The sequence below is a fragment of the Pseudorasbora parva genome, chromosome 19 (genome assembly GCF_024679245.1).
Source record: "Pseudorasbora parva isolate DD20220531a chromosome 19, ASM2467924v1, whole genome shotgun sequence".
Taxonomy (NCBI): Eukaryota; Metazoa; Chordata; class Actinopteri; order Cypriniformes; family Gobionidae; genus Pseudorasbora; species Pseudorasbora parva.
The window spans coordinates 7,712,155-7,727,580 of NC_090190.1; the positions used below are offsets into that span (position 1 = coordinate 7,712,155).

A 15,426-nucleotide genomic window follows, 5' to 3' on the forward strand; every position below is an offset into this window, starting at 1 on the left:
AAATTAGTTAAATAAACTTACAATTCTAGTGCTGATATTCACAGGTTAGAGCAAAGCTCAATGTCAGCTCTGCGTGAAAACCAGATGTGACAACAAACAAATTCCTTAAGACAAGTCATTTCACTCAGCGGCCATTTTTGAAACACCTCTCGGGCAACTATTCCAAACATGCAGTGATTTAATTTTTATATTTCACCAATGAAATCTGATAATAACTGTCTCATTAAATATTCTGGACCAGCCAATGTATGCTGGACCAGCCAATGTGCATGTGCAGTCATAAGCACAACTATCTGTTTCTATAGAAAACGGAGCTTCCAACATTATTCAATTTTGTGTCTAAACACTCAAATCATGAGAAAAAAAAAAGTTATTTTTCAGGCTGGACCAGCCAATGCGCACTTACAGGCATAAGCACAAATGACTGTTTCTATAGAAAACGGAGCTTCTAATGGCAGCTGCAATGACGCGATGACTTTACCAATTGGCGATTGGCTCTTTTATTTAGAAGGAAATTACTCCACCATACTGAGCATTGCACTTTCTCCCGTCTTCGTATATCTAAAGTCTTTGCAACAAAACATTCCAGCCAGCCTCCAATCACATCCATTTAACTGGAATTGGTGGAAGTGTCTGTGAGTAGGAAATACTACTGACCAGCGAGCTTTAACATTGCTTAATACCCATTCGTTTTATTAACCAAACAAAACGCCACCCTTCGGGAGGATGACTGATTATCGTCACCCTAAAGTCTTGCGGTTTAACTGGATTACCATCGACCCAGCTCCTCCCTGGCCTGCTTTTTCTTATTTTTACTTTTGTTTCTTTTTGTTTTTTTGTTTGTTTGTTTTTCCCCTTCCTTACAGAAAGTGATGCACACTCGCAAAAGACACTCAGAGCTGTACCATGAACTCAACCACTCCACCAAGTTCCACACCATAGACAGGTATAACAGGGACCCTGCCATGTCCTCTTTCAAGGTAAGACCCCTCTAACCTGCAAACCCCACACTTATACCCAACCCAAGGGACATAATCTTAGCCTTTGCTTGCTAAAAATCCTGTATATTTGCGTTATAGTCACTAATGTGTTACCATGCTCGCACGTGCACCACTGCAGGAGTTTTAAAGCAATAGTAACTGGAGCACTAAATCATTTACTCAAACATGAAACACTAATGATATTTACATAAATAATTTGCTACCTGGGAGGCAGAAAACGTCTTGTTTTGATGACGCATTAATGTCCTTTTAACCTGCTTTAAAATTAACATTAATTTTAAACTTCTTTTAAATTACAAGGATTAAAATTCATAAACGGTTTAAAAAATAAATAAGATTGCAATGCGCTAATAAACAATGAAAATGTTTAGAATGAAAATTCTTTATCAATGCAATCTAAGTCAGTGGGGTTCGCTGTTGTGTTTGGACACCTCTAACTTTCATTACACGGAGAAAAACATGTCTCAAAATATCTTTTATGTTTCACAGAAGAAAGAAAAGCATACATGTTTGGAATGACATGAGGGTGAATAAATTATGACATGCGTTTCATCCTTGGATGAACTGTGCCTTTATATGATGAGGAGTGAACAGTTTGTACTTTCTGGTACTTAAAAAAAAAAACCTTTCAAATGTAATTGTACATGCACCTGGTGTATGAAAACATCTTTATCAGAGCATTCTCTGCTTTCCTTTTTCCTGAGCCTTGTGTTTTGTAAGTTAATTAATACAGTATTAATAGTTGGATCATATGCAGTCTCCCACCATTAAGCTTGTCCAAGTACACCTGCCTGCTGCGGCTCTCCTATCTGCTTTCCCTGGAAAGAGCTGACTGTTCATCTTTCCATTAGCTAGACTGCTGAATATTTAATGTTCTATTAGAGGAAGGAGCATTGCAAACATCCATATGCCAGTGTCCAGAGGCTTTTGTCATTAAGATTTAAAAACAAACGCCCTCCGGATAATTACCTGCCCGCAATTTGTGACAAGTGTATACTTTGGTGGGATTTGCCACATGCTCACTCACTTTTCATTTGGATCAGCCTTTCATTTCCCTGCAGCCTGAGTTTTGGCCCAATTCAGGCCTTTAGATCGTTGTACGGCATTACTTTCTTACCAGAGGCGTGTCCTGGGGTGGCCTGGGCCACTGGAGTGATTTGATTGGCCATTCCAGAATTCTAAACTAGGATTGGCCGTGGCTCAAGTTAAGTCTTTGGCTTAAATAAAACAGGAAAGCAATTTCAAGAGAGAGAGGGGAAAAAAGGTAGAGTCTAAGAAGCATTGACACACTTAGCATTTTTCACTTAAACTGATGGATAAAAGTATGTTTCCGCCAATAAAACATGTTAAAAGATAATTGCTGCTTTTTAGCTCACATTTGCGAGATATAAACTCAAAATTGTGAGTTCTAAAGTCATGCAGTTTATATATCACTATTGTGACTTGCGTAACATCACAATTGTATCACAGTCAGAATTGTTTGATATAAGGTCGCAATTTTGTGTCATAAAGTAAGAATTGCAACTTTATAACACAAAATTGCAACTTTATATCAAACAATTCTGACTTTATAACATGAAATTGCGACTTTATATCACGCATTTCTGACTTTTTGACAAGTCAGAATTGCTGGATAAAAGTTGCAATTAACTTTTTATTTTTTTTTATTCTGACGGAAACAAGCTTCCATATAAAAGCATACAGGAGACATGAAAACATTTATTTACGGTAATTTGTTATAATTTATATAATGCAATTTTATCATGTATAATTAACAGAACAATTGTTTTTCTCTTCCACATGCACTTTATTACTGTTTTGATGATTACTCTGTTAATTTAAATGGTTTGCATTTAGCATTATTGTAATTATTATCAGTGAAGGTGGTTTATGCTTCTGGTGTGTTAAATGGCCCAGCCCTGTCAAAAAAATCTGTTCAACCTTATTCATGTTCTCCCATAACAGGCTCAAACTCTTTCTATCAGCTTTTTAAATGTTTCGATGGTAGAGTCCTTCTGACAGCATTGAGTCATTGGGAAACTAAATGCACATTTGTAATTATTATAATAACAGCTGGTGTCTATAAGCCAATCAATGAACTGGATGTCTTCTTCAGGTCAGGACTAGTGTGGATGTTGGCATAATTCATTCTTAAAGGGATCCCCTGGTGTTGAGACTTGTATGGCTTAATATAACATAAACAATGTCTCTTACTGAATTATGTAGTAGAAAACCCTTGAAAGATCTATGTTATTTAAAAAATCTATTTTATATTTGGACCATGGGCGGCGCCATTTTGTTTGCGTTCTAGGTTGATGACGTAGAGTGGTTGCACTCCTCAATCAGCTGGCGTTACCCGTAGCTATTTTTACCACAACGCAACTCGAAAATTGTTTCGGAGTTAAACAAAACCAATGAATTGCTTTGAAATTGTACTTGTACTAACACACTCAAACATACATGTGCACACAAACTCACCTACACAAGTCACAAACAGATCAGCGGGGGCGCACACACACCTGACAGACTGCTGTCTTAGTCGAGATGTTGGGCTGCTCAGTCTCCACGGCAGGGGCTGAATCTGAAATCGACCCAATACCCTGAAATAGGGCATTATTTGAAGGGACGGCCATTTGTAGTGTTGTCCGACACCTTAGTGGACATGTTTGAGTGCAGTCATTCAGTCTCACGTTGCACCGCAATAACGAGTGTACAGCCGATTTACACACAGCTGTCCGACTTCACGTACTCGTCTTCATTCACTCCTTCAAGTTGTATTAGTGAACAAAAGTAGGGAATGTTATTTGTGTCTTAAAAATAAAAGTTTAAAGATTGAGGTTAATTCACTGAGCTTGTGCTCAAACTTTAATGCACGAACCAATCCCATGCATCATCACCAAAACATCCTGCCTCTCTTCCTCACGTTACCCTATCCCATTCGTCTTACCTAGATATTTCCCTCTCCTGGTTACATTAGGCATTACAGTTAATCTACTGCATATCAACAGTCTATATATGATATCAACACAGGGAATAGTGATTGAGGGTTATGTATGCGCGCACGCAGTGCGTGTGTGTGTGTGTGTGTGTGTGTGTGTGTGTGTGTGTGTGTGTTCGCGCCGATCTGTTGGGGTGTGTGTGAGTCTGTGAGAGAGAGAGTTTGTGTGCACATGTATGTTTGAGTGTGTTTTATGTACAATTACAAAGCAATTCATTGGTTTTGTTTAACTCTGAAACAATTTTCGAGTTGCGTTGTGGTAAAAATAGCTACGGGTAACGCCAGCTGATTGAGGAGTGCAACCACTCTACGTCATCAACCTAGAACGCAAACAAAATGGCGCCGCCCATGGTCCAAATATAAAATCGATTTTTTAAATAACGTAGATCTTTCATGGGTTTTCTACTACATAATTCAGTAAGAGACATTGTTTATGTTATATTAAGCCATACAAGTCTCAACACCAGGGGATCCCTTTAAAGAAGAGGTTTTCACATTTATGAAGATAACTATGATCTAAAAGGCACAAGTGCACGATTTAACTACCTTTACAGTGGATCCTGCTGGATTCATAGCAATTCAACAAGGCAGAACTTTTCCCTCAAGACCAGTCTACCTCATGAAACCACGTCTACCTCATAAACTAAAGCTGTGCCTAAGAAGTGCCATGTCAGTAGTATTTAAACCCCTCTAACAATCCGGCCACCTTCACAGGTTCCTCCTCCACCTCCACCACGACAATCTGAGCCTTTAACACGGAGAATGAGCTTCGTTTACAAAGAGAGCCAACGTAAGCATGTCACCCAGACCCGTATTCCCAGCCCCGTGTGAGAGGGCCTTGATTTATAGAGGCTCTCATTGGTGCCGTGTCAATCCTGTAGAGTCCAAGAGGTGTAGAGGACTAAATGTTGAGTGTTTTCTCAAAGTAGGTCGTGTTTTCCGTGCTAGCTCTGCGTGGAATATTCCCTGCGATGTTGTGATGTACTGCTGTAAATTGTGCTTGTGTTATTATAAACCCCTTCTTTACTATACATTCATATAAACCACAGATGTTTTGGTTGTAATTACTTAAAAATTGCTTAAAAAAATTATAAGCAGTGTGGCCACAAATCTGCGTTAAAACTGAGAATGAACCAGATCGGTACGGTAAGTACTCTGAGGTGATGTAGTGCGTTTGGTCAGAACCATGTCATGTGTGGGCCGTTAAAGAGATGAGTGCACATTCGGGAAAAATCTAAGCCATTTTTCCCCTCCTGTCTTATTCTAGACTTGACTTTTATCCTATTAGATCATTCTAACAGCTGGTGAGGACAGTGAGCTTAGTGGGTCTCAAACACATCCAAAAACGGCACTCACCATTCCATCTAATCGTCTTTCTCTCTATTTTCCTCCTACATACTCTGCCTTCAATCTCTCGTTCGTACCACGGGTTCACTTCATCTCATTATTTTTTCTATGGGGACAGCGGAGGCGCCTTAGTCACTTGCAGTCCGTTAAATTGCACACGTTAGTGCGAATGGAGCTTGATGCAGTTTGAAAGGCAGTTAACCTCTAAGTGAAGATGCTGGCTGGGCTGATAGCTGTAGTAGAGGCACCCCATATGGTCCCAAATGGATGAAGGACTGGTACCCTGTGTTCAATCTATTCATGCTAATGGGGCTCCTACAAATGAACACAGCGGGAAACTTGGGAGCAGAGGAAGGCAACAGTCTGGCTCCTGAAATATGCATTAACTGAAAACTTCTGCTCTTACTCCCACTGACTGTTGTAGGAAAGGGTAAACATCATACATAAATGCGTGGGGTTAGTAATAATAAAACATTTGAACAAACCCCCACAAAATCCAAATTTGTGCTATGGACATGAGTCGCACGACCGATGCTTCAAATTATGCATTTTTAAACTTCTTTGGAAGGAGGAGGGTTGATTTTGAAATGTATGGTTTTGGGAAGAAAAAAGTATGAATTGCCAAATAATTTACAATTTATTAATGTATAATACTGAATAAATGCTGAACTTTCACAGTAAACTATTAAAATAAAAATAAATAAAAATAAAAAAAGGAATACAAATATGAAAAACAGAAATGGCCCTCTTCATGTGATATTGATTAACTACATAAAATGAAATAAATATACATTTTCTAACCCCTGTATCTTGAATTTTGAAAATTCATGAATGCATTTGAATACACTGAATAATGCAGTGAAATGTTTGTCAGTAATATGAAATATTTAATCTGGAAAGGGCTAAACAAACGATAATTAATGAACCCTTAAAAGGTTCCATATAGAACCTTTTTCCTGGTTCCAAAGAACCCTAAATGGTTCTTTTGATTGAACCCTTAAAGGGGTACTAAGAGTTTAAGTTTAGTACGGAGCCCTGCAAATGAACATGAAATATGTATATCGCAGGCAACAAACTTGCTAATATGTCAGCATGTTTTACTAATTTGTTCCCTCATTTTAAGTAAACCATGAACACAATATAATAATGTGTTCCCTTGTTTTACTATATCACGTTGTAAAAATTTAACTTGAATCAGGCCTGTAGGAGCCCAATCTTACGAAAATGAGTATAAATAGAACGAGTTTGCAATCTCGTGGTATGTATAAGCCAAAATGAGTTTTGGCGTGCATATGGTACACGGTTTTTCGCGCGCATATCATATGCACTTTATGGCGTATTATACGTACAAACCCCCCACCCCACCTCCCCAATCCTACCCAAGAGAGTGTCAAATGCACGCCATAAAGTGCCTAGCATTTGCACGCCAAAGCTCGTTTTGGCGTATACATTCCACAAGATTTCACACTCGTACTATTTATACGCATCACCATGAGATCGTGTTGGCTGTAGACACAAGTCCTCCCAATACTTGATTCTTTTGATTTGATTTGGTTATTGATGCTGCTCTGCTGTACTCTGTTACACACTGCCCTGTTTGTTGTTAGGATTGCAAAAAGTGTTAAAAGTTACATTTTCAGACTCTTCAAAGTCAAAGTCAGAATGATTGAGAGGTCAATGAGGCTTTGACTACAGTGAATGAATGAATTTGTAAATTATGGCCACTATATATATTTTTGTACTCATGTCATATGCACACTTTGTAGAGTCGAATTCTGAATCTCTCTCTTCTTTTTTTGTGGGGTAAGATCTTTATATTTTGTTATTTATTGTTTTTGTTGCAAATTATTCATGGTAAAATATATTATGGCTAATTCATTTGTAATCCGGACAACATTGCTGGCTTTATGTGTGTGTGTGTGTGTGTGTGTGTGTGTGTGTGTGTGTGTGTGTGTGTGTGTGTGTGTGTGTGTGTGTGTGTGTGTGTGTGTGTGTGTGTGTGTGTGTGTGTGTGTCCTATTTAAGTTGAGTCACCTACTTAAATTACTGGTGTTAAAGGCCTTCATCTATTCATCTACTTTTAGAAAGTTTAATTCAAATCATGATTCCATTTTGTGACCCCTATCAACTGGTGCTAATCAAACTGCTTTCTAGTACAAATGGTTCATTAAAACTCTCAAAACCCTATAGCACTGATAATGTATAGTAACAGTGCAAAGCGGTCTCATGAATCCAATACTGTAATTGTCTTGCTTTAAAGGTTATGCTCTTAACGTTTATCAGTACCCGCACAGCGTGGGTGTGATTATAAGCATGTGTTAGTGTGCATCTGAGTGTTTACCTAATCTTAGCGTGTTTGGTTATGCCTCGATGAAACTGTTTCCCTGCTGTTGAGTTGAAATATTGGTATCAGAGCTGTGTTTGTAGAAACAATTTGCTATAGTGAGTAGCAGAAGTATGTTTTCCCCGACATTCACCCTCTCCCTATAGTTTCCTCAATTGTTGGAGCTTCATCTAGAGACCTTTAAAGGGATAGTTCACTTTGAAATTAAATTTTGATATGTTTTAGCTTACCTCATGGGCATCCGAGATGTAGGAGTATTTGTTTCCCCAGTAGTTTCAATTTTGATTATTATAGGTCAAACCGTTCTTGTCTCTGCCTCAAATAATGCAGGTCTATGGTCACCACCTCAAAGAGCATACACAGAGAAGTCCAAATTAAACAATCCCCCATCGTAAGTACACAGTGATGGCCTAAGACACGAAACGAGCGGTTTGTGTGAGAAAACGAACAGTATTTATATTGTTTTTACCTCTTGTACACCACTACGTCCGACTGATCCGAGGGAACGCATGCGTGTTTCCTGTTGTGACATTCGCACGTTCTGGCTTTAGTCTGTGCAAGCGCGGAAAGCGCCGGAAGAGGTATCACATTCTTGATCAGTGTATTCTGGTTCAAATAAATATGGTTGTGAAAAAAATTCAACAGTGTCTGTTAATCGAAATCTTCTTCCATTGCGATGTCCTGTACTTCTAAATATGTTTGGATCTTCACAGTGAAAGGTAACACTTCCCAAATTTCTGTTTAAGCAATGAGAGACATACACGCACAAGAGATCCACTTCTGGCAATTTCCGCGCTTGCACAGACTAAAGCCAGAACGTCCGAATGTCACAAAATTGAAACTACTGGGGAAACAAATACTCCTACATCTCGGATGCCCATGAGGTAAGCTAAAACATATCAACATTTAATTTCAAAGGGAACTATCCCTTTAAGGCATTAATTGAATAACAGATTATTATTTTTTTGCGTCTTGTATTTGCCTTTTGTCCACACAAAATTAGCCCCAAAATGATGTTTTCTTTACAAAGTATTGTGTTGACCGAACTTGGAACAGATGCACCATCAAACAGCTTAATGAAGGGGCTTAATGCTGGGATGGGACTTTTACACACACACACACACACACACACACACACACACATACACACCACACACACACACACACACACACACACACACACACACACACACACACACACACAGCAAAATGCTAATTTGCAGTCTGTGCCAATTAAGACATAATTAGTGAGATATGTCATGTCTGCAGATTTCAGCTTGCTGGGCTCTGTTCTTGGTGTATTATAGCTCAGCTCATATCTGGATCATGGCATAGAAGGGATAATATTAATTTTAGTGACAGTTTTGTGTCTATTTTGCCCTTTTGTGGTTCTTTTAACATTGAGCAGAGTAGAATAGATTACAGAGTATTAGGCAAGCTGACATAATGCAGTATAACTCAGCAATGGTTGTCGTGGCAGAGGGACTAGATAAGGCTTTTAGCGCATTATGCTTAATACATAATGTATGACTTTATAATGGAGGGAACACAGGGGTCATGTATGCAATGAAAGTGACCGTATACATCAACATTTATTGTGGTTATCCTATCATATTTAATTCTGTATAGAAGTTCAATGTATTTCATTGAAACAAATGATCGAATCTGTACATTATGGCAACATTCTAGCCATTTATTCTGGTTTGGAGACCCCAAAGCTCACTGATATCTCCTTTTTGTCCTGGAATGTATAAATGTAGAGGGGAGAATTCACTAAGCTTGCGATGTTATATGCACATGCATTCTGTCTGTGTTGTTTTAATATCTGTTCATTAAAGAAAGCATGCAAATCAGGTATTAACTTATGCACAATTCAAATTCAACTTATGCACAATTCAAATAATTCAAATCCAAAGCAAGCATGGCTCAAAAATGGCAGTTAAGACAATTTGCATGACACTATTGTTCATTTTTATATGTTTTGAGTGTCAAATTGTCATTTGATCATCCTTTGTAAATTACTGGCAAAAGTGCCGCAACTATTTAGTGAATTTATTGTGCTTTCAAGTCCATGAAGTTCATATTTACAAGCTAGGAAGTCGTGTTTACGATGTCAGGTGACCCTAGGTCAAGTCACTTTTGCAATACAGCAAGCTATTTTAACTGTATTTCTAGACAATGATAAACAAAGATTGTGCATTAGGTGTGTTTTGCTTTATGTTTTTAATTAACTTATGAAGCCACTGTAAACTTTATCGTAACATGTATTGTTATATTACAATTCTATTATCAGGGTTGCCAGGTTTGTGAAAAAAACCTGCAGAAGCAAAACCTGCCTAATTGCTATTCAAAACCAACCCAATAGTGGCCAAAACTTGCCCAATTGCTTTTCGAGAGGGTTATTGTAAAAAGAGCGTTAGGTATGTATCAGACGTAGGCCTTGTGTGTAAACCCCTGGCCTCAAAAGAAACACTAGCAGCTGACGATAGAGGCTGCTGTCTTTAACATCCTTGTTAGGGTTGAGTGTAATAGACTTGTAAACCTTACTCCCCTGATCTCAAGAGGCGTCATCGAATCCCTAGCTTTTTTTGTTGAAATAAACTGCTAATGACCTATTAGTATACTGTGGTATTCCACCATGTTTCTCACTGGCACACCCCCAACTTGTATGGGGCTTCAAAGAAAATTTAGAGTTTCCCACTTGTATTTATGACTTTGTGGTAAATATGATCTTTCTGACATGACTTGAATGCACCTTTACCCCAGACACTCATCTCTGACAGAGGCCTTGTCGTTCAATCCTGCTTCCTCTTCTGTGTTGCACACCCATGTTGTTTTGCTCAGTCCATTCACTCTAAAAAATGATGGGTTGTTTCAACCCATGTTTGGGTCAAATATGGACAAACCCAACCGTTGGGTTTAAATTTTGTGTTGTTGTTGTTGTTGTTGAAAAAGTGTAACCAGTGGGTGGGTTTGTACATATTAGATTTTTTTTTATTTTTTTATTTTTTATAAGTGTAATAAGTTTTTTTTTTCTTTGTGGATTTTTACATACTGATTATGATTTAATTTATTGTCGCTGCATCATTGTTTTGTTTTTTGTTTGTTTTTTCATAATGCACTGCTGCCTGTCTTTCCTTGGTTTGACACTACATGTTTTCTGTCATAGTTTGACTGTAGCCAGGCAGTCAGCAGACCCATGGGCGACAAACAGAGAAAAGGTAACAAAAACACTCTCATCCTGAGAGCATTGTGTCTGAGCCACAGCACAGTGTTTCTTTTTGTCCTTTCCAACCTATAGTCTCCATAGAAACTTCTAGACAAGTACAGAACTCCCAAAGCGGCTAAACTTGCTCTCCCCCGCTGCCCTGCTGCTGTAGACACTGCTCCGTTCTCATCTTTCCTTTGCTTCATTGTGCAACAGCTGACTTCTTCTCTGACCTGTGCTTTCTCATTTGTGTGCTGGACACATTCTGTAGGTTGTGGTCACTGCTGTGTTTCTGTACCTTCCTTGCTTTCTGCACTCCCTATTAGTAGTGAAATCCAAAGAGTGTCTATATGTAGAGGAGAGATACAGTTAACTCTGTAGAAACATAAAAGGCAAATCTTTTTTGTGTAAAATTAAGGAATTCCTAGATGGAATTATGACTGATCGTTATGCAGGAAAGTATGAGGAAAATCAAAGGAGTGATTTGAATAATAGTACTTTCATTTTCTTATGCATCATCAGCATTCTAGACTAATTCAGACACATTGGCTGCGTCCAAAACTGCATACTTTCTTGAGTAGGTACTACTATTTAATAAGTAAATACTTTGTGATGTTCTATAGTATGGGTGTGTAGAATGAATGAAATCTGGATACTGCATTCGCCATGTTGCCCACATGTGACCTAAATGCCATTCACAAATCTTCTCCAGTGGCCTCATGGGATAGTAAAGCATACATTGTATGCACACTTCAGCATTACGTAAGGAGTAACCGGTCATCAAGGTACTTTTTGCCTACTCTTTTATGAGTACTGAGAATTCGGACACGCTTCTTTGTGACACTGTTTTTTACCTATAAGAAAGTACGTGATTTCGGATACAGCCACACATGACCACTTTCAGGAGAGAGAAAATAGAGAGTGAGAAAGGGACATCCATTGTTAAACCCTATAAGAATCCACAATGTTCTCTTTCCACATATTCATACTATATACAATGTTGGGAAGGTTACTTTGAAAATGTAATTGGTTACAGATTACAAGTTATCCTATTTAAATGTAATGAGTAGTGTAACTATTTCAATTACTTTATTAAAGTAATGTTACTGATTAAATTTGATTGCCTTTTGATTGCTTTTCTAAATGTGTAATGAATATTAATGTGACTTAATCATTTTTAAACATTTAATAGGCAGGGTTAACTTTGCAGTAGGCTAGTATTCAACACCATGGGCATCAGAATGTTGGTGGGTCCTCTCTTAGAAAACGTTTACTGGAGTATGCCATCTACACTAAGTACAAATATATTGCATTGTTTACTTAACGTCTGGTTGGGCCAGACAAAATTACAAAAATCCCTGAAATATTTAGAGCAGTAATAGTGTAGGGGTAAGACGCATGACATCAATAGTTTTGACACAAATCGACCCAAGGTTCAAACCCACCTTATTCCAGCCTCACTCTACTCCCTTTTCCCGTCACATATCAGATCAGAAAGGCATTTACTTTCAATAAAAATGAAGAAAATATTAGAAAAGTGGAACTAAAGCGTCTAACGTATTTACTAATAAGTGTTTATCAGTTGGGGGTAGGTAAACAGAATGTGCTGAATTAGAGATGATAAAAGGGATTGGGTCCAATATCATTGGTCGTAAAAAGTGGGTGGGCCAAGACAGATATTTTGAAATACTGTAAGTCTGTGTATATGTGTATTTCATGTGCTGTCTGCGGTGTCATTGTGCGCGCGCTTCAGATCTATCAGTCAGCATGAGTAAGATCCTTTTCATGGACAAATGAAAGGTACTTGTCTCAGAAAATGTACAAATAAAGATACTTGTAAATGTTTGACTGCCATTTGGAGCATTGGCATCGCTAGATGAGGGCTTAATGAACTCATTTTTATGAACCTTTAGCCTGTGTGCATTCCGACTCATTTTGCCAGCATTACACACACACATATATATATACAGTGGGTATGGAAAGTATTCAGACCCCCTTAAATTTTTCACTCTTTGTTAAATTGCAGCCATTTGCTAAAATCATTTAAGTTCATTTTTCTTTCCCATTATGTACACACACAGCAGAATATTGACAGGAAAGCACACAATTGCTGACAATTTTGCAGATGTATTAAAAATGAAATATCACATGGTCCTAAAAGTATTCAGACCCTTTGCTGTGACACTCATATATTGAACTCAGGTGCTGTCCATTTCTTCTGATCATCCTTGAGATGGTTCTACACCTTCAACTTGCACAGAAGCATGTGCCTCATTGCTAGAACATGCATGAGTAAGGAAAACAATTTGTGCGTTTCTCAAAATGCATTATTATAGATTCTTGCACCATTGTGTTGTCGTACATTGTCATTATCAACCATTGACATTCAATTTCCAATACTCAAGAATGCTATTTTTACTATTTTACACTTTTAGTTGCTGCATATAGTTACATATAGAGCATCCCAAAGGTCACTAATAAGGTTCAGTAAGCATATGCTGCCTTAGAAGTTAAGCAACAGGGTTTTATATCTCCATGTTCATTTTGCCTCCAAAGCATCACAGAATCTCCTTCCCTTTAGAGTGCAGTGCTAAGCTTCCTCTTCCTCTACGGCAGTGTTTCAGTAGAGACATGTCTGACGTAGTTCATACATGCTGAAGTAAGCATTCACCTCTCTTGTCGTTTGCTGAGCTTAGCTCTGTAGACTTTTAAGTCGTCTCTGTCTTTGTGCAAAAGAAATATGGGGGATGGGAGCACAAGCCTCCAAGATTCAAACTATAGACTCCTCCATCAAGGTAACAAAAATTCAAACAAACATCGCTTCCCCTCAGACATGCTGAGTGACTGTGATCCTCCCTCCTTTTTTCTCTCTCTCCCTCTTTCTCTCTCGCTCTGTGCTCACTGCCTGTCTTTCTCTACCTCTCTGTATCTCTTCCTTTATTTTTCTTTCCTCCCATCCTCATTTTTATTGCAACAGAGGGAAAAGCGATGGAGCATTTCGTCTGCCGGAGGTGAAAAGATTTCTTCGAGTGTAAGTAGAAAAGGCCTGACGAGGAGAGATGGAGAAAGCTAGAGGAAGCGAAGAAAGGTTGTTGCGAGTAGAGCGATTGAGAGGAAGAGAGATGGAGGGGAAAGGAAATACGCAAGAGCAGCACAATCGCGTTAGCATTCTTTTAGGAATAAAGTCGGGCTCCTCTTCAGCATTAACAACACTTCTGCTCGACAAAATGTTCCTTCTTCAGCGTTTAGCATGCAAATTGGCTGCCAGATTATGCTTTTTGTATCCATTCTGCCTACTGTCAGCCTGTTACATTGGGTGAATAATAATCAGGCTGCTATCGCCCCCTTGTGGATGGAAACTACTTGCTTATATGAGCCAACAAGCTCAAACAGAGGTTGTGAATGAGAGCCAAAAGAGATGACGTTCGGTTTACTCTGCTTGAAACTATTGTTATAATCTGCATGTGTGTGTGTGTGTGTGTGTGTGTGTATGCGTGTGTGTGTGTCTGTGTGTGTGTGTGCTCATATTTTCATTTCAATGGTGACCGGCAAACCCACCCACAGAGCTTGAGTCTATAAGCCTCCACCCTCCACATTCATAAACAAAAGTGAGGCAGAAAAACTTATTCTCAGTCATACCTCAGACAACTCATTTACATGGTGTTTTCCAATCTTCCCAATCCGTCACATGCGCAATCAGCGGGCGTTTGAGCTGAGGGGGAGCCGACAGCAACCCTGTAATTGATCGCCTCAAACGTTTCGAGATATATGCAGGTTCATACATCTCATTTCCGGGGAAGTTGGGAATACATTCGAAAGGAGGCGATTGGCGAGATGAATTCGTCAGGTCTCAAAAGAGTTCTCTTCGAGAGGTCTGGCTCTGGCTGTCTCTCTTTTTTTTTATTCTGACGATCCTAACCTCTTATTTCCTCACTCTCTCTGTGTGATTAGATTAATCTGCCCCTACTGTATAATGCAATTTAGCTAGCATTAAGAGGCTGTATAGCTGTAGGATACATCATTAGTCTCAATGGGATGGAGAGTACTATGTGTTCTGGCCATCTGAAGTAATGAACACCTGGAATAGCCGGGTATAAAACGCAGCACAGACCACCACTAATGCAGATGAGCAAGTCGCTCCATATGTTGTATAGACAAGTCGTAATGTAGCAAGACTATAACGCCATTTAGTCTTTATGCTTCTGTTGTAACGTGCATTCAGGCGCATTAAATGCGAATTACAAATGCCTGAGCACATTTCCATTAGTTACGTCCCAGACGAGATAAAATGTAGTTTTTCAGCCTTACGATCCTCCTGGCAGGTCTAAAAAATGACCATGGTAGTGATAGTTTCTGCCAGAATACCATAGTTATGAGTGGTATTGCAATAGCACTATACATTTAAAAATGGGATCTGCTTCCTCTCAATTATTATAACTTTATGTGTTGTTACAGTGGTGGCTAATGTGTGTGTGTGTGTGTGTGTGTATATATATATATATATATATATATATATATATATATATAT

At 38.7% G+C, this 15,426-nt stretch overlaps 1 protein-coding gene across 4 annotated transcripts in view; it reads left to right on the plus strand.

Annotated features, from left to right (window-relative positions):
• The window catches only part of adgrb2 (adhesion G protein-coupled receptor B2), a 394,976-nt gene that overhangs the window by 374,961 nt on the left and 4,589 nt on the right, over positions 1–15,426 (plus strand). For all 4 annotated transcript variants that reach the window (XM_067426444.1, XM_067426445.1, XM_067426446.1 and 1 more), the window contains 2 exons: positions 867–980; positions 13,876–13,929. In XM_067426444.1, coding sequence (XP_067282545.1) covers positions 867–980; positions 13,876–13,929 — 168 coding nt within the window. The remainder of the gene's footprint in view (positions 1–866; positions 981–13,875; positions 13,930–15,426) is intronic.